The sequence below is a fragment of the Gracilinanus agilis genome, chromosome 4 (assembly GCF_016433145.1).
Source record: "Gracilinanus agilis isolate LMUSP501 chromosome 4, AgileGrace, whole genome shotgun sequence".
Classification (NCBI taxonomy): domain Eukaryota; kingdom Metazoa; phylum Chordata; class Mammalia; order Didelphimorphia; family Didelphidae; genus Gracilinanus; species Gracilinanus agilis.
This window is the reverse complement of record NC_058133.1, coordinates 483,602,006-483,629,411: the sequence shown is the minus strand read 5'-3', so window position 1 is coordinate 483,629,411 and position 27,406 is coordinate 483,602,006. Positions and strand designations below refer to the sequence as shown.

General features: G+C 36.5%; 1 protein-coding gene across 1 annotated transcript; it reads left to right on the top strand.

Moving 5' to 3' along the window:
• ATAD5 (ATPase family AAA domain containing 5) lies at positions 1-27,406 on the top strand. The gene is made up of 23 exons (XM_044676241.1): positions 1-75; positions 1,443-3,349; positions 3,858-3,939; positions 6,679-6,843; positions 7,232-7,358; positions 7,665-7,746; positions 9,722-9,903; positions 10,296-10,453; positions 10,919-11,081; positions 11,503-11,790; positions 12,123-12,219; positions 12,636-12,715; positions 12,949-13,091; positions 13,184-13,334; positions 16,430-16,594; positions 17,501-17,631; positions 19,004-19,097; positions 20,549-20,613; positions 22,705-22,885; positions 24,983-25,164; positions 25,661-26,523; positions 27,078-27,236; positions 27,328-27,406. Exons 1-23 carry the CDS (start codon positions 1-3, stop codon positions 27,404-27,406), a joined length of 5,619 nt encoding a protein of 1,872 aa, XP_044532176.1.

The following is a 27,406-nucleotide window of genomic DNA, read 5'->3' as shown; positions in this document are numbered from 1 at the left end:
ATGGTCGGGGTGCTGGCCATGGCCTCGGCGGCCGCGGCTCCGCCCCGAGCGCCCGGGAAGGACTTGGACATCCAGGTGAGCCCGGGCGCCGCTGGAGGAGAGGTCCCCGTTTCCCTGGCAGGGAGCTAGGCCTGGGGGAGTGCCGGTGTCTAGTCCGGGGGGGAACTGTTTACATTGCCCACCCCATTCAGCGCTCGGAGCGTAGCCCTGTCACACAGCAGGCAAATCATTAATGCGCCCAGGGACTGTTAATGGTCCTGGTACGAAGCTCACGTCGATACCCATTCCCCGCAGTACCCCCTATCCGATCCTGTGCCTCAGGTTCCCTATTTGTAAGATGGGTCCTGGGGGTCACTTCCAGCCTTAGAACTCTAACCCTTCGAGAGAGTGCGGACCCCCACCCAGTTATACCCTGGGAACCTCTCGGGCAGGCAAGGGCCTTTTCTGTACTGTTCACCCAGGCCCCAAGCCCATTTCTCTCTGTGTAGCCTTTCAACATATGTTCTCTCCCCCCTCCTCCCCCCTTCCCTTGTAGCTGAGAAGAGGGTTTTCCTGGCCAGTGAAGTCTGGGCATGTCCTGGATAAGAACTCAGATAGGATCTGAAGGGCCTGAGAGGGGCCTCTACTCTCTCAAATGGCAGCTTTGAATGATCAGATCAGGACTGAAATAGACTATTGAAATAGCGATGGGGAATTGTACATTCTTGAGAAAAAGCAAACACTTGTTTACGTCCTTGACTGGAAACTGTGACAGTCTTTTCTTTTAATTTGTGTCACACCTGTACCTTTAGTCACATGTGAATATTTGGCAAATATTTTTTTTGTTTTTCTAGTTCTGGCCAATGTACATGAGTATCCGGATATCAACCTTACTTAAAAGTTTCTCCTTATCTGCTTATAGTTTTGCTTCTTGTTAAAAAAAATCTTGCCTTCCCCTCTCCCCCCCAAAAAAAGAATTAGGTAAAATACTTAACTTAGTGAACCTGAACTTTAAAGATTCCCAGTGAAACATATAAAATAGTAAGGTAGCACTGATTTTCATTTAATGAACTATTGATAGTGTGATGTCTGGTTTCTATTAAATATGATAAATAGATTGCTACTTTATACTAAAGACAAAAAGATAAACATTACTACAGATCGTTTCTTAAACACTATTGGTATTAACCACTGCTTTAAAAGTCAATTCACAAGATTGAAGTTGGGGCAACTTTCTCCCCCTTAAAACAACTCCCTAAGTCATACAAGTTGTTTTGTTCTAGGTATTTCTAATGTTTTCTTATTTTTTAGATAGCTTCCTTATCTGATATGTATAAATTAGTGCTTTTTATTTTGAAAATCCTTTTCTTCACTACTTCATTTGTTTCTTTAAATAACAATATAAACCCTTATTCTTACCTTGTTATCATAAGTAAGACTTTTCTTTTCTTTCAAACTTATAGCCATGCAAGAAGCCAAGGAAAGAAGATGATGGATCTTGTTGTAAAACCATTACTAAATATATGTCACCTATAAGGAAGACTGCGGACAAAGTTTTCTCCCCACCAAAATCTAATAACATTTTAGATTATTTTAAAAAGACTTCACCCATAAATGAAAAGCCTTACATGGTTAAAGAGTGTAAGATTCAATCTTCTAAAGCATTGCATGTTGACGATAGCAAAGAATGGAAAACACTTTCAAACAGTCCCTCCAATTTAGAGCTTAAGACAAGAGGAAAGAGAATTAATTTATCTCAACAACTGAATAATATTAAAAAATTGGAAAATGAACCTATAATAATTAGTAGTGATGACAGCAGAGAAGAAATGAGCTTAAATAATGTTTTCGTGAATAGTGATACTTCTGCTTTACTTACCCAGGAATATATAGAGACTTTCTCAGAAGGTAGACACAATAACAAAAAGCAGTCAAGCACAATGTCCTCCCAAAAAGATCAAAGGAACGTAAACTCTGACCAAAGCAATATAAAAAATGACTGCAAAAAATTAAGGAAGAGGAAGCACAACGATGATAAAGGCCTAACTAGAAATTTATTAGAAAAAGAAGCAAACCAACAATATAAAAAGGAGCTTAAAAACAATAAACAAACTGATGAAGTTGTGAATCTTACAAGTAATTCCAGCCTGGGTACTCACATATCTAAAACACCATCCCAGGTAAATGATAATACAGTAACTGTATCATATGAAGAATTCTTAAGAAGTCAGGAAGAAAACACATTGGAGCACATAGGAGGACCAAAAATGTCAGTTTGTAATTCTGATACTGCCAATAAAATTGATAAAAGTGGGAACACTAGTGACCCTGAAACTGATGAAAGTTCCCAGCAGTTGCCCCTTAAAAAAGTGACTGTTCTTGCACAAATCCATGCTGTCCCTCCAAAACCTATTTCAAGGATAAAGGGGAAAAAAATTGTGAAAATACCATCAATTTTCTTGAAGCAAAAGGAATGTGAAATTGGAAATAATCTTCCAGAGTCCGAAAATGAACAGACAATTCAGAAAAGAAAATCCAATGTAGTTATAGCAGAGGAAGAATTGGAGTTAGCAGTGTTAGATGCTGGAGGCCCTGAAGCTGTAAAGCCAAAATGTACAGTGGAAGAAAGACAGCAGTTTATGAATGCTTTTAGGCAGCCTGCATTTGATGCTGTTAAAAATGGAGTAAAAAAATCCTTGGAAAAACAGAAAGATGCTCAGGAAAAATCCTTGAAAGAGGAAGGGGGTAAAGATGACTCAATTAAAGTAACAGAATGCCCTAAAATGCAGAAGGATTCAAATAATGACAATTCACAGCCATATGATCCTAAAGGAACCTCAGCCAAAGGAAAAAGGAAAAAGCTTCAGAAAAAAGATATAAGAATACTGGCTACTGAGGATGCTAGTAAAAAAGAAAATACTTCATGTGATGTAAATACTGAGCAAAGTTCAAGTAGTATCAGAAGAAGTTTAAGACAACAGAAAACTGAAGCTTTCAAAAGCACTCACTCTCATAGCATTACAAACTCCATTTCTGAAGGCATTCCAGACTGTCATCCTTTACACATTTCCACTCCCAAAGTCAGCAATAAATCATCAAGAAAGATTACTACGCCAGTAAAAGTCGGAGTCACATATCCTAAAGATGTCTTAGATGACAGCCTGGGAAATGATTTCACTCCAAAATCAACCCAAAAATCTTTCCCAAAAAACTTAGTAAGCATTAGAGACACTGATTCTGAAGATGAACAAGTTGTTGCCAGTCCTGGAAAGGTTTCTACTTCAACAGCTGCGAGCATGTCCCTGGAACAGCACGGTTTATATGTGGCTGAACTGATAACAATACCCTTTGATTCAAAGAGTCCTATTAGGTAAAAATATGTCTTTCTCAAATGCTTTAGAGGATTTTATGTGCTAGAGAAGAGGTCCTATCAATAATAAATTATTTTTAGGTTTCTTTTTTTCCCCCCTAGAACATAACTGGCTAAATCTACATTTATTACACAAATTTCATATATATATATATTTTTCCCCCAAAGTTTCTAAGCTCTCTATTATTTCAGAATTACTGTTTTTTATATATGAATTTTATGCAATTAAGGTTTGGATTAGGAATAAAATATAGAGCCTTATTTGTTGAATGGGTAAAAAGTCCTGATTCTGAAATCTTTTCAAACAAAAATTTAATTTGCCTTGACTTACATCAATTTAATTCTTCCTCTGATTAGATAGCTTGAAAATTATTAGTCTCCTTTTTTTTTCCTATTTTATAGTCCCTAAAATTGGATTTCTTCTTGGCTCATTTCTATGTTGGATGTTGAGATTTCCACATTAGATACTGATGAATAAAATGTTTCTTGACATCTTTTCCTTTTTCAGAATGAAATTTACCAGAATTCGTTCACCCCGAAAATCCAAGAAAACTGAAACAGATGAAGATTTTACTCTCAGGAGTAGAAAGGTAATTTAAATATGAGAGAATTCAGTCATTCTATCTTCTGTTTATTTATCCTTTTAAAAAACTACCATTGGTAGAAATAAGTTGAAAGAAAATTAATATGTATTTTAAAAAACTTACATTATCACTGTCCCAAAGTATTTATATTTCTCCCTTTAGTTTTGTCAAGTTAACTGATTAACAGTAAAATCCATGAAAAATAATAGGCCCAAAATGGTCAAAGATTTTCTTGAAGACAACTGTCTAGTCAGCCTTTTACCTATTTGGCTTATGTATGGTCATTGGTTCAGAAATTTATTATTATTATCTCAGGAAAAATAAGGCACATCTAACAAGGACAGGGATGAGAACTGGGAACTCCCAGATGAAGATGATTCCTCAGCAATTTATAGTTTTCCAGAGTTTCTGGAGACAGAGGTGTCAAACATCCTGTCTGCCTACAACAGTTCCTGGTGTGTCCCAACCAGATTAAAATGTAATTGGAAAATACTTAATATATCAAAATACTGCAAAACATAGGGAACATTACTTTATAATCTTTATTTTCTATGTTAGTAACAATTCTAAGACAGAATGGCAAGGGCTGGGCAAATGTAATTAAGTGACTTGCCTAGGGTCATAGAGGTAGGAAGTGTATAAGGTCAAATTTGAACCCAGATCCTGCAGACTCCAGGCTTGGTACTCTATCCATTGTGCTCCCTAGCCAGTAACATATTTTAAAGCTAAGTCAGAATACAGCCTACAGGGATTCTAACATACCCATCAACAGCCCCTATTTCTATTTGAGTTTGACACCACTGGCCTCTAGTACTGAGTGGTTAAGTGATATGTACAGAGTCACAGTCATTATGTGTCAGATGTGGGATTGAACCCAGGGCTACCTAATTTTGAGGCTGACTTTTTGCTCCTTCACCACGTGGCCTCTAATATATAGTTTACAAATTTCAGAGTCCTAATCCTCATACTTTTAGGCAATTCTGACATTTTAATTTGACCTACAAACATATCACTTTGTACTCAGAATTTTTTCACTGAGAGGCATTGCATTCTGAATAACATTTACTCACATCTGCTGATTATTACTTAGGGGAAACCTCCGGGAGTCAACCTTGGTAAGCATCTGCCAATTCTTCTATTTCCAATTTTAAATTTGCCAAGGGTGAGAAGTGGGCAGGTGTCTGTGGGTTCTATAGATCCCATTCCCTGAGGCTGTCCTTGAACTGACCATGCCCAGAACAGCAGCAGAATCCCTGACAACCCTTGGCCCAATCATTAACCCAGCAAAGTGAAATTAGTAGAGCTTAGAACGTGGGCTTGACCTAAAATCTGGAAGATATTTAGAATCCTCTTCACTGTTGCTTACCTCTGAGGTATGATTTATGCTTGTCCCTTCCCTTCTCATTTTCACTGCTACCATTCTCAGAGAAGAGTTCAGAGCATCCTGATGGGTCTCCCATCTCCCTGACCTGGTCCTCTCCCCTTTCCAGTTTGTCCTTCACACTGCTATGGCTTTCATATATATATTCCTTAAATATCCTTTTTCTGGTCACTTCCCTGCTTTAAGACTTTGAGTTGATCTGTTGCAGTTAAAACCTCTGATCTAATGATCCAGTCCCCATATATACAAATATATTTTCTCATTATATTTTAATTATATCATGAGCTTTCCTGCCTTGTACCATTCTGTTCTAAAATGTTCCCTCATTTTCTTCATTTATTTAAATTCTGCCCATCAGGTTAGACCTAACTCAAATTCCATCTCCATCTAATATAAACCTAGCTATCTAAACTGCTTCTCTGTTTCTGTCTCTGTCTCCCTTTTTCCCCCTCTCCCAATCCCTCCCCTCTCCCTCAGGCCCAAAGTACAGTACTTACTGTCTATTAATTAGCATTTTATAATTCATACCTCATATTCTGGTTTTTTATGTATATCTTTTTCTTGGTACTCAGATGGTCAGGTATTTTATGGCATGGACCAAATCTTTTCCTTTTCTCATACTTCCCCCCTTCCTCTTAAGATGTCTTCCTACAAGACTCAGCCTTTCCTGATCTTAGCTATTACTCTCCTTTTCAAAACGACCTCATATTCTGTATATACTCACTTAGTACAAGTTGTTGTCCCCCTACCCCGAGTGAATGTAAGCTCCTTGAGAGCAGGGTCTGTTTCACTTTTGTCTTTGTATCCCTAGTTTCTGGCACATACTTGATTTTTGTTTGTTCATTAATACTTTCTTTTTTTTAACTTTTGCTTCTGTCAACATCAATTCTAAGAGGGAAGGGTGATAAAGCTGAGGGTCACACAGCTAGGAAGTATCTAAGGTCATATTTGCCTCGGGTCCTCCTGACTCTAGGCCTGGTGCTCTATTTTGATGGAACTATCTAGCTGCCCCATTTATTAACACTTTCTCTGGTTTTGGTGACCCATATCAGAAAACAGATACTTTTAGGATAATGAGAAATGCCTTCTTTATACTTAGTTTAATATTCTGATTAGAAATTTAGAAACTAAATTTTGCAAATATTAAACTATCTGCCTCTAGACAAACTTAAGACAAGTGACGAAGGTAAGCCTAGTATAACTGAACCCAAAGCTATTGATAATTCCTTGGTAAAAATTTATAAATATTTTTTCTGCCTTCTCTATTAATAGTGAAAATAGTATACTGACAAATTCTTTAGTAAATACTCCGTATGAATTATTATATAATATCACAGAATCTTATTTTGAATTTTTATTACTAGGCAAGCAGTATTTCTAAAAATATATCAAAGGCAAAACAGCTGATTGAAAAAGCCAAAGCCATACAGCATAGCAGGTCAAAGATGAATGAAGAAGTGTCAGCTCCTTTGCGACGTTCCTCTAGACAACAGATTCTGACCGAAAGGAGAAAATTATCAGAGATAGATGTAAGTGTGCTCCAAATATTTACTGAAATAAATAGAATACTTTGGGTAGAAAGATCTTTTAAGGGTACATATGGTATTCATTTACAACCTTGTGGTAATGGAAAGTAACATTTTTGCGTCTACTGTATTGCCAAGATGTAACCCTCTAAAAGTAGGTGCTGAGGTGACTGTTCTCCCAGTCACAAAACAGTTGCTATTCTATAAATGAGGTGGCTCAAGTGCTTCATTTTTATCTAGGCATAATCTGAAAGGGAGCGGGAAAGAGAAAATTTTATCTGAGTTTTATTTTTATTATTTCAATCAATTTTTAAATTCTACAGAGAATTTAATACAATGTATTACATATAATAGGTAAAAGAAATCTTTAATCTCTATTTTTTCATTTTAGGGTTCAGTTATAATTATAGATTCAACCGCCACTTCTTCACAGAGTTCAGAGAACAAACAGAAGGAAATCCAGTGTTTGAATGATGTTCTGGGGAAAAAAATTAACAAGACAACTAAGAACTTACCTGGTATTTTGATTTCATAAGAATATTTATGTTAAAAGTTTTTGATGGTAATGCCTTTTAGAAATGGACACAATTTCTTCCCTTGGAGAACTTAACATTTAAATATTTAATATTATACTTCTAAGAAGTTGCCTGTTGGTAGACTTGAATTCTAATTTACTAAATACTCCACATATCTTCTACCTGACATTACTTTTTGTGTGTTATGTAGTTTATTCCCAATAAAGGGAGGAGAGAAAGTAACTAATTATGGAAGCATTTGGAAATGATAGAAAATATGAATCTAATCTGTGCATTTGTTTTTTCAAGGAAAAATAAAAATGGCTCCTCTATTCTTGGCCAAAAAAGCCCAGAAAGCAGCTGAACCCATTGTGATTTTCGATGACAACAGGTCAGTCTCAATGCAAGCTAAAGAACTTAGAAAAATTTTTACCAAATATTTAATTGATGGTGTTTGGGATTCAAGGATATAAGTTGTATAGTGTTCCATTTCTGTTTTACCTAATGTTAAAAGTGTAGAAGTTTTTTTTACTAGTTTTTAACGATTCTTTCTATTTTGCACATGTAAAGATTATCATCAGGTTTACAGCAGTTGCTGCTCATTAAAGAATTTGGTGTTGATTTCTGATTGTACTGTTTTTACTGACTAGAAAGAGACCCAAGGGTGAGAGAGAGAGTTTTGTATCCTTGTGTTCCTTTCTGCTTATGGTTTCCCCACTTTGGGGGCAGGTTAGTAAGGCAGGTCAAGCCAGCAGTTTTTTAAACAATGCTTTAAAGAATATAGTAGGAAATTCTACAATGTCAATAATTGCTTCTCAGAATGATCTTAAATTTAATTTAAATTCTTAGTTATTTCCTTGTTTACTGTGAAACTTTTTATTTAAGGCATGTTCATCTATGTGCAGCATCATCTGTATCCTAGTGGAAAATCAACCTTTTTTTTTTTTTTTAACCCTTAACTTCTGTGTATTGACTCCTAGGTGGAAGTAGTAAGGGTGGGCAATGGGGGTCAAGTGACTTGCCCAGGGTCACACAGCTGGGAGGTACCTCAGGCCATATTTGAACCTAGGACCTCCCGTCTCTAGGCCTGACTCAATCCACTGAGCTACCCAGCTGCCCCCGAAAATCAACCTTCACTTTTTTTAAACCCTTTCCTTCTGTCTAAGAATTGATACTATGTGTCAGTTTCGAGGCAGAAAAACCGTAAGTGCTAGGCAATGAGGGTTAAATGACTTGCCCAGAGTCATACAGCTAAGCAGAATCTGAGGCTAGAATTGAACCCACAATCTCCCATCTCCAGGCCTGGCTCTCTCTTCACTGAGCCACCTATTTACCTTCAGTCTTCACTTTCTGGCAATTGCTCTTCACTTTACCTGTCTGTTTTGCATAACTCTGGTCAGTTTGTCCGTTTGAGCTTTTGCAGAATGAGGGAGGAAAGCAGAAGCTGATCATTTTTTCACCCTCCTTTCTTCATACTTGTCTACTCAGGAAAAAAAGTATTTTACAGCTGTTCCTATAGGCAGGCAGGCAGGCAAACAGAGGGAACACAAGCTGTCTCCACAAGTGCAGATTCCAGTAATTAGGAACCTGAAGAAAAATCCTATTTGACAGCAAGACAGCTCTGGCTAACAAAGATGGGACAAGGTTTCTTTATAGTCAGTCCTACTGACCTATTAAGGCGCATAGTCATGTAATTTTAATTTTTAAAAGTAGCAGTTTTTTAAATGCATGTTAAAGTGCTTTTACATGTAATTGGAGGGAAATAAAATATTTTTTTAAAAAAGTTAATAGGACATGACAAAACTAGTGGAAATGCGCATCGGCCATGGGTGGGGGGTGTGCGGGTTGAAGGGGAAAGGAGGAGCATGAATCATGTAACCATGTTAAAAATGAATATTAATAAATGTTAAAAAAAAGTTAATAGGGCATAATGTAAAGAACATTGGACTTGCAATTTAAAAATTTAGGTTTGGGTCTGACTCTGCCATATATAATACCTTAGATCAGTCACATAAATTCCCTTAGTTCCTGCCTGTGAGGTAGAGATAATAACATTCATTCAATACCTGTATTGTTGTATGTTAAAGTTTTTCTCTACAAATGTAAGTAATAATTATTATTCTTAGAAGGCTTACATATAACCCTTTGTTTTAAACTTTAGTATTTTAATAAGTTATTCATATTTTAAAAAAAACACAGCAGTTGTTTATTTTAGTAACAGAAAAGTTCCTGATGGCACCCTGTTTTTCATGATATTGATTTCACACTTGGTTGAACTTAACAAGAAAAATAGGGCCTTTTGCACATCCTGTTACCATTCCCTGAGACGTAGTTTTCCTTTATTAAGTCATTTATTTTGTTCAAAGTCAAGGTGCATCTGAAAACTCTCAGGGTGATGAGCAATTTAAAGCAAAGCGTGAATTTCTCATGAGTGGCTTGCCAGACTCATTGAAACGCCACATTGCAAAGAAAGCAGCTGCCTTAGAAGCGTATTCTGCATTAAGTTCCTGTTTCCAGACGGTCATCCATATACAGCAACGGGACAACCGTAAGTCTCCATCTGTTGGGATGAATCTAATTGGCACAAGTATATAGTTGGAAGCAATAGCAAATTGCATGTTCTATTTTACTTGTCTTATATTTGCTTGATGAGGCTATGGTTTCATTATAACTAGCAATTTCACTGGGAGTTTTAAAGTACATAAATATACACAGGCAGCATGGTAGGAAAGTAGAATATAAGTCAGAAAGTCATGCATTCTGGCCTTTTGACACTTAATTAGCTGACTGACGTTAGCAAACTCACTCAACCTGTTGGCATGTATATGTTACTGTAGAATTGTTTTCAAGTTTTTTCATGTGCATACAATAATTACTCAATAAACATTCATTTGGCTAGCATGAAATGAAAGTATGAGAGTCATGTTTCTTTTCTTTTAGGGAACCATTTGTGGAGTTTGACACCCCCTTCATGCCCTCTCTTAACTGAACTTAAAGACCTGAATACCAGGGCACCTGATGTCACCAAACATGTCATTGCCCTTGGTGAATTTTCAGCTCTGAATTCCAGGCCCAGCATCAATAATTCAACATTTGCGGTTAGTGTTCTAGCGCTTTTTTTACTATTTTAAGAATCTGTTTCCCTTGTCAAAAGGTTAAGTATATAATTATATTTTTTCTGCTTCTACTTTTCTAGTAGAGGTCAGGCACTGCTTTTGTTCTTTTTTTTATCCCCAGTGCCTGACACATAGTCACTAGTAACTGAGTAGTAGGTACTTATGTATTTGATTATCATTTCGAATAAAATATTTTAGTGAATTTAGATATCTCCAATAATACCTTGGTGAAATTACTATCAGATTAGAAGACAAAACAGCAATGATATGAACTTAAAAGTCCAAATAAAGCTTACTACAAATTCACCAGAACCCTTCATACATCATTACTGGCTTCTCTCAAGGGGAAGATTTGGTTGCCAGGGCTACCTTAGTATTTATTCATGTATAGTATAATAAAAATGACTAAAATGGAGTTTTCATTAAATATTTTAAATTATATTGCAGTTGTTGGGGGTAAGAAGAGATTTTACAGAAGAAATACAGAAGATCTTGCTGGAGGAAATTAGGAGGCATAATCCTCAATTTCCTTTAAGAAGATTTTTTACACAGTTTTTAAAAAAGCGAACTGAGCACCAGGCACTTTTTGGGTGTCAGAGTAATAAACAAGGTTAGTGATCTCTTAGGATTGCTATGATATTGAAATGGCATTTTTCAAAGGGCTGTCAGAGCTAATTGACTATTGGGAACTACAATTAAAAGCAGTCGTTGATCTGAAGCAGAGAGGCAGGACTTTCCTCAGGGGCAGGGCCTGGTGCACCTGTGGGTGCTAACCAGTGGGCAAGCAGGGCACTTGGAAAGGGACCTCAGCAGTGCTAAGTATCAATCACACAGTTCTCTGGTAGGTTCTGGTTGTCCATTTGAACAAAATGCAAAATAGAGAATGAAGTTCTACAGGTGGATTTCGGGCTCTACCATCTGAAGCCTTGCCTTCACCTGTTGTAATAAATTTATTGAATCATTTTAAGATATTAAAGTTGTGTTTTTTTTGTTGATCATTAAGTATTTACTATTTTTAAACCCTTATGTAGGACATCCCCAAATAAAATCCATTGACAGTCAAAGGGAAACCAAGAGAAAAAGAGTAGAGAATGAAAACCACAAATCAAAAAGAAGAAAACCAAGTGAACGTGATCATGATCAAATGCCTGAGGGCAAGCCAGAGTCAGGCAAAGGAAGGTTTCCCAGGACATCCAAGAAAAAGCAGGCAGCCTTGGAAAGTATGACATATAAAGAAGGAATTAATACAACCCAGGATTTTGATGTTGTGATAGTAGATGAAGATAAGGAATTTGCCTCAGAGGGAACATCTATCTCTGGTAAATTTCCCTAATGATTTGGAACTTTTTAATCTACTTATAGCTGTCAAACATATGCTCACTTTCCCCCCTTCTATTTAAAAGTTCTTTAGACTATTTGCTTATACTATATACCTATACCTTTTCCTCGTGTTTGGGATGTCATTAAGTAGTAACTTTTAAAGTTTTAATCTAAGGAATTAGGGATCTTTTTCTTGTTTGTTTGTTGCTATATTTGTTGTTGCTTGATTTAAAAATGTATCCATAATAATGTCAGTAACTGAAGTTTTCAATTTGCCTTTCATTTTCAAAAAAATATTTCACCCAGTAAATGCAAAATGTTTTGCTTTTAGATTTTGGAATTGAGGATGTTCTCTGGACAGAAAAATATCAACCTCAGGACTCCAGCGAACTCATAGACAATAGAATAGCAATTCAGAAGTTACACAGGTTGGTAAAATTTTCTCTAAGAGCTCATTTGAGGGGTGGCTAGGTATCTCAGTGGATAGAGAGAGGTAAGCCTGGAGATGGGAGATTGTGGGCTCAAATTTGACCTCAGATATTTCCTTGCTGCATGACCCTCGGCAAGTCACTTAACCCCCATTGCTTAGCCCTTAACACTTTTCTGCCTTGGAACCTGTACTTAGTATTGATTCTGAGATGGAAGGTAGGATTTTTTAAAAAAGAGAGATCATTTGAGATCAATTATAATATTGAAAGTTATTGATTTTTAAATGTTTTACATTTAAATGTTTTACAATTTTCCTGAAGACTTAAAATAATTTCTCTTTTAGATTCATCCTAATGTATATTCTGATACTTAAGTCCATGGATTGTACTTAATAATTCACATTTTCTTATCACAGTTGGTTGAAAGACTGGAAAAGAAGAGCTGAATTAGAAGAAAAAGGAAATTGGAAAATCAGAAGTGATGACAAGGAGCAAGGTGTGAATGGAGGGTTTTTGCAGTTGCTTTTTTTTTGCTTTCATGGGGCCATGAGTTTCACCCTTAGGTTAACAATTAATTCATTTAGATTTCTAATGAGCATTTCAGGGTATTTACTTTTTTTGCTAGTTGAAAAAAGTCCCTGCTTGCTTACATACAATAAATATGAATCTGATGGTCATATCCAATGATGGTTAATCATGTTACAAATATGCTTTTGTTCCTTTTTCCAGATCTCTCTTTTAGTATGGATTTTAAGGACCTTTCTGATGATGAGGATGAGAATTCTCTTTGTAATACTGTGCTTATCACGGGGCCACCAGGAGTGGGGAAGACGGCTGCAGTATACGCTTGTGCTCAAGAGCTGGGCTTTAAGGTTCATTTCAAATATTTGAAAATATCAGTGTAAAAGTTACCTTATGTTTAAAGTACAACTCAGTTCTTTTTTAAATTTTGTGTTATTTATAGATATTTGAGGTCAATGCCTCTTCCCAACGCAGTGGTAGACAAATTCTATCTCAACTAAAAGAAGCTACTCAGTCTCATCAAGTCGACAAGCAAGGTGTCAATTCACATAAGCCTTGTTTCTTTAACAACTACAGCTTAGGCAGATCACCAAGTAAGTAAATGGTCTCTTTTCTTTTTTCTTTTTTAGCTTTGTATTAAGTTTTTTCAATGATTCCATGATTCATGTTTTCTCCCTCCCCTCATTCCTCCCTCCTTCTGGAGTTGACAAGTAATTCTACTGGATTGTGTGTATGTGTGTATGTGTGTGTGTGAGTGATCACTTGAACCCATTTCCATATAATTCTAAATGGTCTATTTTCAAGTACTATGTAGCCTTTCAAAGAAAAATCTTTTAAAATCTTTATCAGAACAGTAGCAAAATGCAGCCAGAGAGCAACCCTCCATGTTCATGCTGCTTGTGAGGAGATAGAGGGGGGACAGGGATAGAAACAAGTATAAGAGAATGTTCCTAACTTCAAGGAGGGTAAATTTGGTAGGAATTTATGAGAAAGAAGATAAGAGTGAATTGGAGTGGTTAGAGTTGGCATCTTGAAGAATATGTTAGAATTTGACCTTAATGGTTCTAAAAGATGAATAGGTGCTTTAATTTTGACAGGTAGAGTTGGGGGAAAGATGAGAATTCCTGGCAGGGGCACTGCTGAGAACTGGAGGGAATAAGTGAGATATATCCAAAAATTGGCTTTGTGCAATGTACATAATTGAAGAACATCTGGAAATATGGTTGTCTGGTGTAGAATAGGACCAGATTATTAAAAGGCTTGAAAGTTAAACAAATATATTTGGATTTGTGGAGATAGAGGCAGGTGGGAATAATTAAGCAGGAAGTTTGATGGTGAAAGCTGTGTTTTATCAAACAGTCTGACAATTATACACAAGATGGTGGTTATTCTAGTGTGCTACTATTATGGGCAATAGGAAGTGAAATGGCAAACTGAACAGATTTGAAAGGAATAACTGATAATATTTGATGAGAGATTAAATGCAGAGGATACAGGAGAAGGAAGAGTCAAAGATAAACCCAAAGCACAGCCTAGTGGATAGAATGCTGGCTTTGGAATCAGCTGGCTATGGACTTGGTTCCCTCCTCTTGTGTGAGATGATCCTGGGCAAGTTTTTTTAAGCTTTCTGAGCCATAGACTCCTTATTTCTGAAAGGTGTATAATAATATTTTTACCTTACCAGGTTATTGCCAAGCTTAATTGAGATGATGTATCAAGTGCTTTGCCATTATTCATAGGGCTGTTTTCATTATCATAATCTTGGAAGACTAAGAGAGGAGAGACATTGAAAAAAATGGAATTTTTAAGAAGCAGAACTAGTTTGTTAGTTTTGAACATATTGAATTTTTAAGTGATGGTGTAACATCCATATGGAGCTCTCTAATAGAATTTGGAAACCTGAGCATGAAGTACATATTCAAAATCAGTGTTTGTAGAGACTAATGTCAAATCCAGAGAACACATAATGAAACATACTGTCCACCTTCAGCTAGAGAGTCAATGGACTCGGTGCAGGTGGAAGTTTATTATCGTCTCTTATTTTTGGACATGACCAATGTAGGAATTTGTTTTGCATGATGGTACATGTTTTTAATAGTTTTTATTTTTCTTGTCTTCTCAGTAGATGAGAGAAGGGAGTGGGGGGAGAAAATTTGGAATTGTAGTAAAATAAAATTGAATTTTTAAAAAGTCAGTATTGGAAATATAGGTTTGGACGTCTTCAATACAGAAGTGATGCTGAGTCTGTGACAAGAGAGAAGTAGAGAATTAAAGATAGATGCAGAAGGAGAAGAGCTGGCAAAGGAGAAAGAGAAGAACATTTTAGGTGGTAGTGAATTATGGAATTGCTAGGTCCCAGAACATGTTGGAGAAGAGAATATTTTAGGATTTTGGAAGAGGCCTAAGGTGAGGTTATTGGGTTGAAGAACCTTCCTTTATAAGAATGGTTGGGGCAGAAGCCTGATTGTAGGGACTAAGAGGGGAAGGGGCAGATGTAGTAGCAGTGGAAAGCTATCAGATTAAGAAGTTTGGCAGCAAATGTAAAAAACTTTAGAGGCACCTGCCCTTGTAAAGCAGTGTGCCAGGGGGTACACAGTAAAAAATGAGTCAAATCTCTCCCCTCTAGGAGCTTATGTACTATGGGAATGTAATGGTCAGTAGCCACTTTTTACTTTGTAGGAAGACAGAAGCCAGACTGACCAAGTTCCTGAGGTCCTAGTCCACAGAAAAGATTTCTTTAAGATAGAAGATCTGAGCACTTTTGAAATTGATCCTTGATCCAATGAGCTTGTGGTTTGGGGGAGGTGGAAGCTGTTAGGAAGAAAAGGAATAATTGTGGGAATTAAGTCGTAAAGGAAAGGGGAGATGGACTTTTGGATTCAGGGCATAGGTGGGGCACATTGGTCTTCAAGACAAATGAAAGAAGCATCTTCCTAGAGAAGGACAAGATGGATAGAATGGGTCATGAAGTATTCAAGAGAAGAGGGGAAGATAAGAGGGGATTCCCTTTCTAATGGTCACATGAAAGCAAAGAATGTACAGAAGAAGTAGTTTGAGAAAGTAGAAATATGGCTACAGAATTGCTTTGGCAATGAATATTCTAGGAATTTAGTGAGAGATTAATTTAAAAGCTTGATTAGCAGCAAGGTGGGCCAGGACAACAAGATTCTGCAGCAGATTAGGACCTGGGAGGATTGGGGAAAGGTAACAAATTCAGGCACTGTTGTCTTTTGTTTCAAAGGAAAAAACTAACCTTCCCAGAAGAATATATTTCTAAAATGGCTGATTTCCTCTTATACACAGACATTCTAAGTATTGTACAGTGTTGTGTGAGAAGTGAGGGGGTAAAACACAAAGGAATTCTACAACTTTGGCAGAGCCTAAGATGAGGCATTGGTTTCTAGATGAGGTTTGGAAGTGCCTTTTGGCCTTGACTGTGACAACAGCTTTGCCATAACAAAAGAAGTGCCTGTGGGCCATATCATTTTCTTTGCCATTGAAACTAAAATGAGTTTATAGATGTTGCTCTTCTATGACACCCCCCCACCTCTTCCCTAGTTGTGCAGTAATGTAGACTGGGATTGAAATAATTTCATTTGGTATGAAATTGAAATGAGATGTGGAGGACTCCAACCTTATGAAGTATTCATTTTAAATAAGATTAAAATAACATATTTTTTTTTGGTAGAAAAATTAAGCTCACCTAAGAAAGTTCTTACATCACCAAGGAAACCTCCACTTTCACCAAGAATCGCAAAACGAGGACTCCCCCCTAGAACTTTGGCAAGTTATTTTAAAGTATCTTCCAAACAAAGTAATGAAGAAGTGACAAAACCACAGAAGGATAATAAAGGTGTGTAAGGGAGAAAAAGGGGTCTTATGGGTTCAATATATTAAAGGTGGTTGCAAGAGGAATGAACTATTATCAATCCTCAATTAAGAATAATCTCAAATCAAAATTGACTTTTATGGAAATTTATTTACTTGAGAGAGAGAGAGAGGGAGGGAGGGAAGGAGGGAGAATGGAGAGGGAGGGAGAGGGAGGAAGTACGGAGATAAGAATCTGCCCTACTGATTAGTCCAGGTAGATCTTAACCCTCAGTTGAGGGTTAAAGGGCCTGAGGCCCCTAGGTGAATGGAGCAAACTCCACTCACAGAGTCTATAAAAGGAAGTTTCCCAATAGAAGTTCAGGAAGATTCAGTCTTTAAACTCACCACGTGGAACAGTCTCAGTCAGGAGCCAGCGAAGCACCCTCGGGTCCCCTCCACCACACCAGTTGCAGCCTCACTCCCCTTCCTCTTTGGAAGGGTTCACATATATGTCACTTCCAGTGCCTTCCCTTAGCCTCCGTGACCAATCACAATAGACGCTTTCTCATAGAAAGTGTAGGGGGTGGTGGTTGATTCTGATTCTGATTTGTCCCTCACTCTAGCACACGTGGCTTAGGACCTCCCAGAATTGGAGGTGTTCTCACCTTTGGTGATTAAATCTAAAGATGGGCAGTGTAGACTTAATGTAATTATCACAGGTAAGAATTCATTATAGTAAAATAAAGTCAAAAGGATGTATTATCAACACATTAGAGAAAGATTATGAAACATTTTTTAAGTTTCTATGAGTTACTTATTTAAATGCCAAGATATTCTATAGAATATTGCTGGGCATTTTGAAGTTAAGCTTATTCAATGAGAACAAATTCTATTGAAATAGTTTTCTGTTCATTAATTTATTTGATATCTTTATATGATATGTATGTAGAAATTATTTCTTCTGAAGAGAAACAAGATGCTCAAATAAAATCCACAAACATCTCCAACCCAAATGTTAAGGAATTAGGGGCAGAGGAATCCAGCCGGAAGAATGCAACATCTCTCATCCTTTTTGAGGAGGTAAGATGATAGATTTTTGAATGATTAATACCACAAAAAGAAATATTTATCCTTTTGTTTTATGGCCAAATATCTAAACAGGAAAAATTCCAAGATTACATTTTTGCATTACAAATGGTAGCTAAATAGAAAAAAAAAATATATATATATATATATATATAATTTATTAAATACAAACAGAAATTGTTTTTAAAAACAAATGGAAATGCAAATCATGGGGAAATTAATTTTAAAAGGTAGAGCACTACAATGGATGTGTTTCTTCTGCCTTCATAGCCAAACCCCTGGAGGGAAAATGTCATCTATACTCATTTCTTAATCCCACACAGTCTGGCTTCTGAGACCATCATTCCACTAAAACTGCTCTCTTTAAAGTCACCAACCTTCATATAACTGTTAAATCCAGTGGCCTTTTCTCCATCTTTCTCTTCTTTTATCTCTGGAGCATTTGACCCATTTGACCTGTGTCCTGCATGCTTTCCCATCGGTGGGTTTTGGAGACCTTCTCTTCTGGTTGTCCTTAGCCATAGTCTATCCAGGCACTTCTTCAGTGCCTTCCTTCCAGAAACTAAGATTTACTACCTCAGAGTCATCCTGCAAGTTTCCCTCTTGGCTCCTACCCATATCCAAACAGGTACTAAGGCTAGTTGGCTCTGCCTCCAGGGCCCTTCTGGTCTGTTCCATTCTTTGCATTCTCATGGCTTACACTCCATCCCTTTTGTTCATTGACCTCCTTGCCTCTGCTCTGCTCTACCCTCACCCCATTTACCTTCCATCTGGCTACTCTACCTTGATAATCTTCAGACACAGATCTGACCCTGTCAGCCTCCTCATTATTGCCTCTTGGATAAAATGCAAACGCCTCTTGTCATTTAAAGCCTTTCACAGCCTATTCTAGCTAAATTGCCCAGCTTGCTGTTCATTCTACCCAACACTGCATTTTTCACCCTTGGCCTTTGCAGAGCCCAGCCCTTTATACTCCTTTGTCTTTATCTGCTTATACAAGTTTTGCCCCAGTTGAATAAGGACTGTTGGTCATTTTAACGTTGTTTCCCCAGCCCCGACATCTGGCACATAGGAGGCATTTAGTCAGCATTTGTGAAGTTGGAATTTCAGGTCAGTTTTTACTGTAGTTCAGAGATGCTAGAAATTATTCTGAATGATCCCAAATTTCACTTATAAGTCTTTGCAATTTTTTAGCTTAACTTAGAATGATTTGTTTATACTTTTATTGTATAACTTACAAAAAGCCTTTTATAGTATAGACTGGTAGATTTTAACTAGTTCAGCCCAGGTGCCTGCCTGAATATTGGCAAAATGACTTTCATCCCTTTATCCCTAGACTTTGCATTCACAGCAGTGTCTCTCCTAGGTTGATGTGATATTTGAGGAAGATGCTGGATTTCTAAATGCAATCAAGACATTCATGGCCACAACTAAGAGGCCTGTAATTCTTACAACAAGTGGTAGGTAAAACTGACTTGAGCAAAATTTGTTTATGTTGGCTGAAATTATTCTGACAACGTACTTCTTTTTAGTTGGTAAATCTATCCTGAATTAATTGTATAGTGAGATTTTCCCCTCTTCCATAATATATTCATGGATCTGCATCAGATGTTCTTCCTACATCATTAAAGGTGTTAAATAAAAAGTCATACTAAGGGGCAGCTAGGTGACCCAGTGGATAGAGAGGCAGGTCTAGCAGTGGGAGGACCTTGGTTCAAATGTGGCCTCAGATACTTTCTAGTTTTGTGACTGTGGGCAAGCCACTTAAACCTGTTTGCCTTTTTAAAAAATTATATTGGGAGGTAGCTGGGTGGTTCAGTAGCTTGAAAGCAGGCCTAGAAAAGGGAGGTCTTGGATTCAAATCTGATCTCAGACACTTCCCAGCTGTGTGACTCTGGGCAAGCCACTTTTAACCCCCATTGCCTAGCCCTTACCAATCTTCTGCCTTAGAACCAATACATAGTATTGATTCTAAGATGGAAGGTAAAAGTTTAAAAAATTTGAATTAAATTAAAAAAAATTATACTGGGAATGGCGGAATCATTGTGGTAAAATTGGAATGAGCCTGTGATTTGGAGCACCAATATCTGGGTCTTCTTAGTTATTAGTAGTATTTCTCTGGATAAGTCTCCCTTTCCCCATCTATAAAGCAGAAATAGCTGTATTGCCTAACTTAGCTCATCCAACGATATAGTAGGAAAAGCTTTTGGTAAACTTTAACGCTCTGTAGAAACAACCAATATTATTAGTTGCTGGTGATTTAACTAGTGAACCTATAAGGGGTATTTCTATTTCTAGAAAGATTTATGCTAGAAATTGTATTTTAATGTTGAAAATACAACCTGAAAGGATCAGAGCCTGTGCTGCTGTTCAAGAATGAGGATAGCTCTTACACACACGCCTTCCCCTTCCTTCAGCTGGCTTTCATGTGGCAAGACCTCCAGTCCTTTTATTTACCATGCTGGTCACTTTGCCTTATTAGCTGCCTTCCTAAAAATGGCCCTCTGAACTGAACACAGTCTTCCAGGGAAGGTCATGAGAATGTCTGCTCTCTCCTCTGGGACATGACTTCATGTATTCACTTTTGGTTGCCTGAGCATAATTGACATTGTGTTTGTGGTTTACCAAAATCCCCCCCAGATCTTTTTCAGATGAATTGTTTATTCATGTCTTCTGTATTCACTTGTGAAGTTGAATTTTTGAATCCAGATATAAGATTTGAGATTTAGTAGAGATAACTGTAACTGTAATACTTTCAGTTTGACATTCTAATTCTAGTCTGATGGTTCTTGTTTTGAGATAGGACTCCAATTTATTAGCCAGATATCTCACCCAGCTCTGTGCCTTCTGCACATTTGATAAGCTCACAATCTATATACCTTTAAACTCTTAAGAACTTTCTTTTTTGCAGATCCAACATTTAGCTTAACATTTGATGGATCCTTTGAGGAAATCAACTTTAAAACTCCTTCCTTGGTAAGTGTTATTTTTTTTTTTACAGATTAGATAAGTAGTGTAAATATTACATAAAGATTTAAGGCCTGGTTTGTAGAGGTCCTGGGTTCAAATTTGGCCTCAAACACTTTCTTGCTGTGTGACCCTAGGCAAATCCCTTAACCCCAATTGTTATACACTGGCCCTTCTATCTTAGAGTTGTTACTAAGGCAGAAGGTAAGGGTTTAAAATAAATAATTAAGATGACATGATAGTGTAGACATGACATATTATATATAGTGTGATATCAGAAAATGTCAGGATTGGAAGTGTTTCTGGTAATCATCTGGTCCAACAAAAAGCAAAAGAGTTTTTTGGTTGCATGAATTTAAAAAGATGCCAGCATTTCCATAAATTTCAGGAAACTTCTCTCCATTGTTGTTTTGCCTTCTGTATGTACTTCCAAAAGCTTATTGGTTAAAGGAAATTGTGTTAATTATTTGAGTAGTGACTTCTGACTTGATTGGAGAATTAGCTTGAAAGCTTTAGGTAACACTCTCCCTCCCCACAATCCAAAATAAAAATCTCTTTTAGTTTGTGAACTGTTCTTTTCACATGCTAATGTTGCAAAATAGATTTAAAAGGATGATTAGTATATTGTACCAAAAGATAGAACCAAATCTTTTGTATTAAAATATATGTGATCAAAGATAGTAAACTAGAGTTTTTTTTTTTTAAACTGTTACCATCTGTCTTAGAATCAATACAATGTATTGGTTCCAAGGTAGAAGAGTCGTAAGGGTTAGGGAATGGGGGTTAAGTGACTTGCCCAGGGTCACATAGCTGGGAAGTGTCTGAGATCAGCTTTGAATCCAGGACCTCCTGTCTTTAGGCCTCCTCTCAAGTCACTGAGCTACCCAGCTGCCCCCTAAACTAGAGTTTTTAAAAGTTTTAAAAACTGAACTTTTCCTGTCCATAAACAAAAACAGTCAACGAAATTCAAAAGAAATAAGTTTTTTAGAGGACACTTTTTTTTTTTAAATTTTAAACCCTTAACTTCTGTGTATTGACTTATAGGTGGAAGATTGATAAGGGTAGGCAATGGGGGTCAAGTGACTTGCCCAGGGTCACACAGCTGGGAAGTGTCTGAGGCCGGGTTTGAACCTAGGACCTCCTGTCTCTAGGCCTGGCTCTCAATCCACTGAGCTACCCAGCTGCCCCATAGAGGAAACTTTTTGACCACAATTAACTTGCTTAGAGCTCTTAGTAAATAAAAGGTAAAATTTGTAAAATGTAAGTACATTTTCTTTTACTGTTGAGATCTAATCAGAATTAAAAGAATTTTCTTAAATAGTTTTGAGAAGATATGTATTAACAGAAACTTAATTTGTGCATTTAAGAATTTTTCTTTTAGAAGATTTGTAGGTAGGGGTCAGATTCATGTTGACTGTCTCCTACAAATAATCAAGAGGGTTCCCTTCTATAATGTATAGCCATAAGCTTTTGCTTTTTTGTTTTTAATAAATTTTATTGAACATCATTTGGTTTTGTATCACCCACATTTCTCAATATATAGTACCCTTTCTTTCTCGTACAGTTATCCTTTTTAATAAAAATTTTAAAAGTGGCAAAAAAAAGTTTAGTAAAACTAACCAAGATATCAAAAAAGTCTAACAATATTTACATTGTTTCATACCTGTTGTCTGTCTCCTCAGCAAAGGAGAATGCGGGGAAGCAAGGACATGCCTTTCCAAATTTATTCTGAATACCCAATAGAATGAGCATTTCCATATGCAATGTGGAACAGGAGAGCTTTGTACCTGAACCTGGCATTCTCTTTGATGTAGCACTAGCTTTCCTTTTTTTAAGTATATTAACAAATCTAACTTGTAACTTTCAAGGTTGTTCTGCTTGTATATGATTCCTTTTGTCCTTGCTTCTGTTCTCAAGGAGCTGCCTTCTCATATCTCTTCTTTGGGGTTTCATATGCTTTTAATTATAAAAATACAAGGCACTTTCTTTACTTGAAAGAATGTTGGGGACATTTCAGTTTTAGGAAAACTTATTGCTACAATTTTTTTGGACACTGTAATCAAAAAATATTTTTCTATATGTTTCTTTTACATTTTATAGCTCAATGTTGCCAGCTATCTGCAGACACTCTGTTTGGCTGAAAATTTAAGAACTGACGTAAAAGACTTTGTCACCTTGCTGACGGTTAACAGTTGTGATATTAGAAGAAGCATTCTCTACTTACAGTTCTGGGTTAGAAGTGGAGGTGGATTCTTAAAAGAAAAACCATTATCACTTCATGGTGGGTTGAACTGTTTAAAAGGATGTGTCCAACTGTAAGTATGGACATTTTAAGCAGTTGATAATATCATCCTTTTCAGCCATCATTTATTATCTCTTATCATCTAAGATAGATTTAATTAGTAAGCATTAATTATTTACTATGTGCTAAGCTCCAGTCTAGATTTATCTCCTTGACATAGTAGATATGTTCCTGAAAAGTAACACACTGAAAAACATTTAAATTGATATTTAAAAAAAATAAAATCTTTTTGTTTCTCTTTCCTCTTGTTTGCTGCCATTAACATTGTTACAGTGATACTCTTTGCATTTCTTACTAATATTTAGTTAGCATTGATTCCTGATACTTAGCTTAAAATTTAGTAGGTTTCCTAACCTGTCTTTCAATAAATGAAACTCTTGTTTAACAACAAAATATATTAAAAATATACTATTTTAAGGCATCCCACTTGAAGTGTTTAAAAAGTTTTAAAAATTGATATCCTTTAGGTATTTATATCACTTACATTTCTCATTGTACCTCTTCTTCTCTGTCCCAGAGAGCCATCTATTATAACAAAGAATAAAAAAAGAGAGAAAAGCAGTTCAGTAAAAACCAAGTTATCAAAACTGTCTAATATTGTATACATTATGCCACACCTATAGACCCTTTATCTTTGCAAAGAAGCAGGATGTGTGAGGTACCTTCTCTTATCTCTTCTTTGGGGCCACACATGGTCATAAGTGAAACTTTTGAAATATTAATATAACTTAATTTATCTTTAAGTTCAGTTTTTTCTTAAAATAGGCACACTTATATGTTTTAGATTAAGTTAAAGAGCTTATTCACTTCATAGACAGAATTTATAGAGGAAACCTTCAGAGTAAAATTAGATAAAAACCATGTATTGCCCACCAGAATTATGGAAGAAATAAGATCTGGTTCCTGTCCTTGAAGACTTCTATCAGCTGTTTAAGAAATTAGGCTTTTTATATACAGTACTGAGAGGAGCAGCTTTAAAACAAAAGTAAAGGGATTATGTGTAGTCTAAATGGTGTATATAAAACCTGGGCAAAGGTGGGATTTGAAAAAAAAAAAAAGACTTCTTAGCAGAAAAATGAATTTTGAGCCAGGTTTCTAAGAGATAATGAAAATGGCTTAATCCAAGAAGAGATTATATGGTTTCTATTTTGTATTAAAGTAGAATGAGTAGAAAATGGATAATAAAAATTATGGCCAAGTACACAGCTCATATTAAGTCAAGACACCAACTCATCCAGTCCATTATTATGTCTTATGTTATCATGCTGTATTGAACACCAAAAGTTAGGGCTACTCATCAAATGTCCATAAGTGGTTTAAAAAGCCTTAATGAATCTGTTTACATTTTCAAACTGTTCAGTTTCTCTTGGCAAAAGTTCCACAAATTCACTCCTGTGTAAAATATTTCATTTTATTTGCCTTTAAAACTGCTTTCATCAGGCTTCAAGAGGTAGTCCTAGAATATCCATAATGACTCATTAACATAATGCATCAAGATTTCTTAAGCACTTTTCTACATAATTCTGTGACTTGAATTTTACTATTCCCATTTTACAGATGAGGAACTTAAGCAGTGATTGGAAAGCCTATAGACCCCTCTTCAGAATAATGTTAAATGCATAAAATAAATATATAGGATTACAAAGGAAATCAGCTCTATTGAAACTCAGTCATCAAAATTTTTTAAAAAGAAAATTTGGACCTCAGGTTAAGAGACCCTCCTTTATACCTTTTTAGAATTTGGTGAACAATTGATATGTATTACTAGATGACTTTAAAAAGCTTCTTCCTCCCTTCTTTGTTTTCTCAGGATAATGGCAGTAATGGTAGATGGTTTTTCAAGTACAACTAACTGAATGATTATCATACTAATTGCATTACTTTTTTGCTTAACTAAAACAATTAAAATGATTACTTAACATTAATTAAAATAATGTTTAGTCTTTTCAGAAATAATGTTTGCTATATCAAAGACCTTTTTGAATACATAGGCCTTTTGGAGGAATAAAGGGGTATGTGTGTATGTTGATATGGGGAAATAATGCTAATATATTCTTTTACAATATAACCCTGTAGGAGAGAGTGATGGAAACTCCAAGCCTGTTTGTTCTAAAGATGATGTTCATCCTAAAAAACATCCTCACACTAGAGAGGATCCTGTTGCTGACCTTCCAAAGTGTGACATTGGCTGTGCAGAGAGCCTCCTTGGTTTAAAGAACATATTCCTTCCATCAGAAGACTTGTTTGCCTTTATAAAGGTACTTTCACAACCATATTTTGAGTTCTTTCTTTTTCTCCATCCACCTACAGCAGTAGTTTTAATGTGCCTGAATTTTTAGGTCTTAGATTTATCTTTGTAACAGTTTACCTAACTTTTACAACCAGTGCCATATTAATAGTTTCCCTTTGGGTCAGATATTCTTCCAAGGTTGTACCTCAGAACTAGTGTTTAGGATAAAATTGCTGTGATGTTTCAGATGAAAAGCCATCTCAAGGGAAATAAACTTCACTTTGACATAGATTGGCTCATCACTGTGGAGTCCTTGAGCAATGCTCATTCTCTATCACAAGATAAGAACTGGGTAAAAATTAGGCCCAAGCCACTGTTCTGTGTTGGTGTGCAGAAGAACATATGGTAGAAAGAAGCTAGGCATCATGAAGACAGATTAACATCATACCTACTATTAGTAGGAAATTAGAAACTTGTAAATACATAATTGTGTAAACATTTGCTAACACATACTTGCTTTTCAGCATAAAATCACAACACGGGAAGAATGGAATAAACTCATCCAACTCCTCACTGAATTCCAGAAGCAGAATGTCGATTTTTTATATAGTAATCTTGAATTCATTCTGCCATTGCCAGTTCATGTCATCCCAGAATCAAAAGAGCTTTGTGTTTTGCCAGTTACTTCATGTCCTCCCCCAGCAAGGAAGAATGAGAATCTCCTGAATGCCGAGCACTTTGAAGAAGGTGACTCTTCAGTAAAGGCCAAGAAGATGAGGCGTCAGAAGAAGATAATCACATTGGATGACAGCGACTTGTTTGACACTGGTTTGAATTATTCTGATGACTTTGTTAGCTTGCCATCAGCCATTCCACCCTCTAGCTCAGAAAAGAGTAGCTCTGCCCTCAAACTGAGTGCAAAAGAGAAGAAGAAACCTTTGGAGTCCAACAGAACTTTGGTTTCTCTTTCTCCTAAGACTCATGCAGAACAAAGGTGTCCTGCTCTAGTTTCTCATTGTTTAAATTCGCTGACTGAATTTATGGACAATATGTCTTTCTTAGATTCCCTTTTGCCTAATCTAAGGGAACAAAAAGAATTTGGTAAAAGTGAAGAATTTAACTGGACAAATGGCAAAGTCAAGAATGGCCTTTGTGATGAGTTTAGTCAAGAGCCTAATGATGGCTGGACTTGCCAAGGCGTGGAAGAGCTGAAGGCAGTTGCGGAAGCACTCAGTTTTACCAAGTGCTCTTCCACTATTTCAAAAGTTTTGGAAACTTCTATGAATCTGTGCAAGAAGTTAGGGAAAGATCCAACTGAAGACCTCACTTTGTATGTTTCAGAACCAAGAAATAATGTGTACTTCAGTCAGTCAGCTGCAGATGTAGAGTAAGTCTGATTTCCTTTTTTGAGATGAATTTTTGTTGATTTTGTTTGTTTTTACATTACCTTTGCTTCCCAGTATGTTCCTCCCTGCTCTCTCCCTCTCGGAGAACTGTAACAAGAATCCAGTTTCTTTTTGAGTGTGATAGACATATGTATGGAGAGAAATTGTTCTCTTTGGTTGAAATCTTTCTAATCTTCTAACACTGCAAATGCTTAGTAAAATGTGACATGTTAAAACTGTGAATTCATTATTGCTCAATAGAGATGAAGACAATGATCTGCCAAGGCAGATGATGAGAGCATAGGCCGGACAGGTAGAAGCAGGGCCAGATTAGGGAGTACATTCAAATGCAAGGGAGAGATGTTGTCAATTAATGTAATTTAGGGGCCATTGAAGATTTTTGAACAAGAGGAATGATGGGATGAAAGCAGTACTTGGAAGAAGTTCATTTTTGCAACAGTGTAGTATAAGAGGGAGATAATCAGTTTGTGAGTGTTCAGTTCTACTTTTATTGAATATACATAAAAAGATTAATTATTTCCCTTTTAACTTGCAGTAAAGCACAGAAGAGGCTGGCAGTCATAAAAACTGTATTTTCTGGTAAATCACTTCTAAACCTGGGGAGCAGGCAAGCCAGCCTTGCTGAATACTTACCCATCCTCCGAAGCATTTGTAGGACTGAGAAGTTAAGAGAACAAGAAAAGAACAAGAGAAGGTGAAGGTTTTAGAAACATTTCAGTAGTCTGTGTTCATCAGATAAAAAGAAACATTAACAAGCTATTCCTTAATCTTTCTTCTTTTGACAGGTTCCTGCACTATTTTGAAGGAATTCATCTTGATATACCCAAAGACACTGTGAGCAGTTTGGCAGCTGACTTCCCCTAA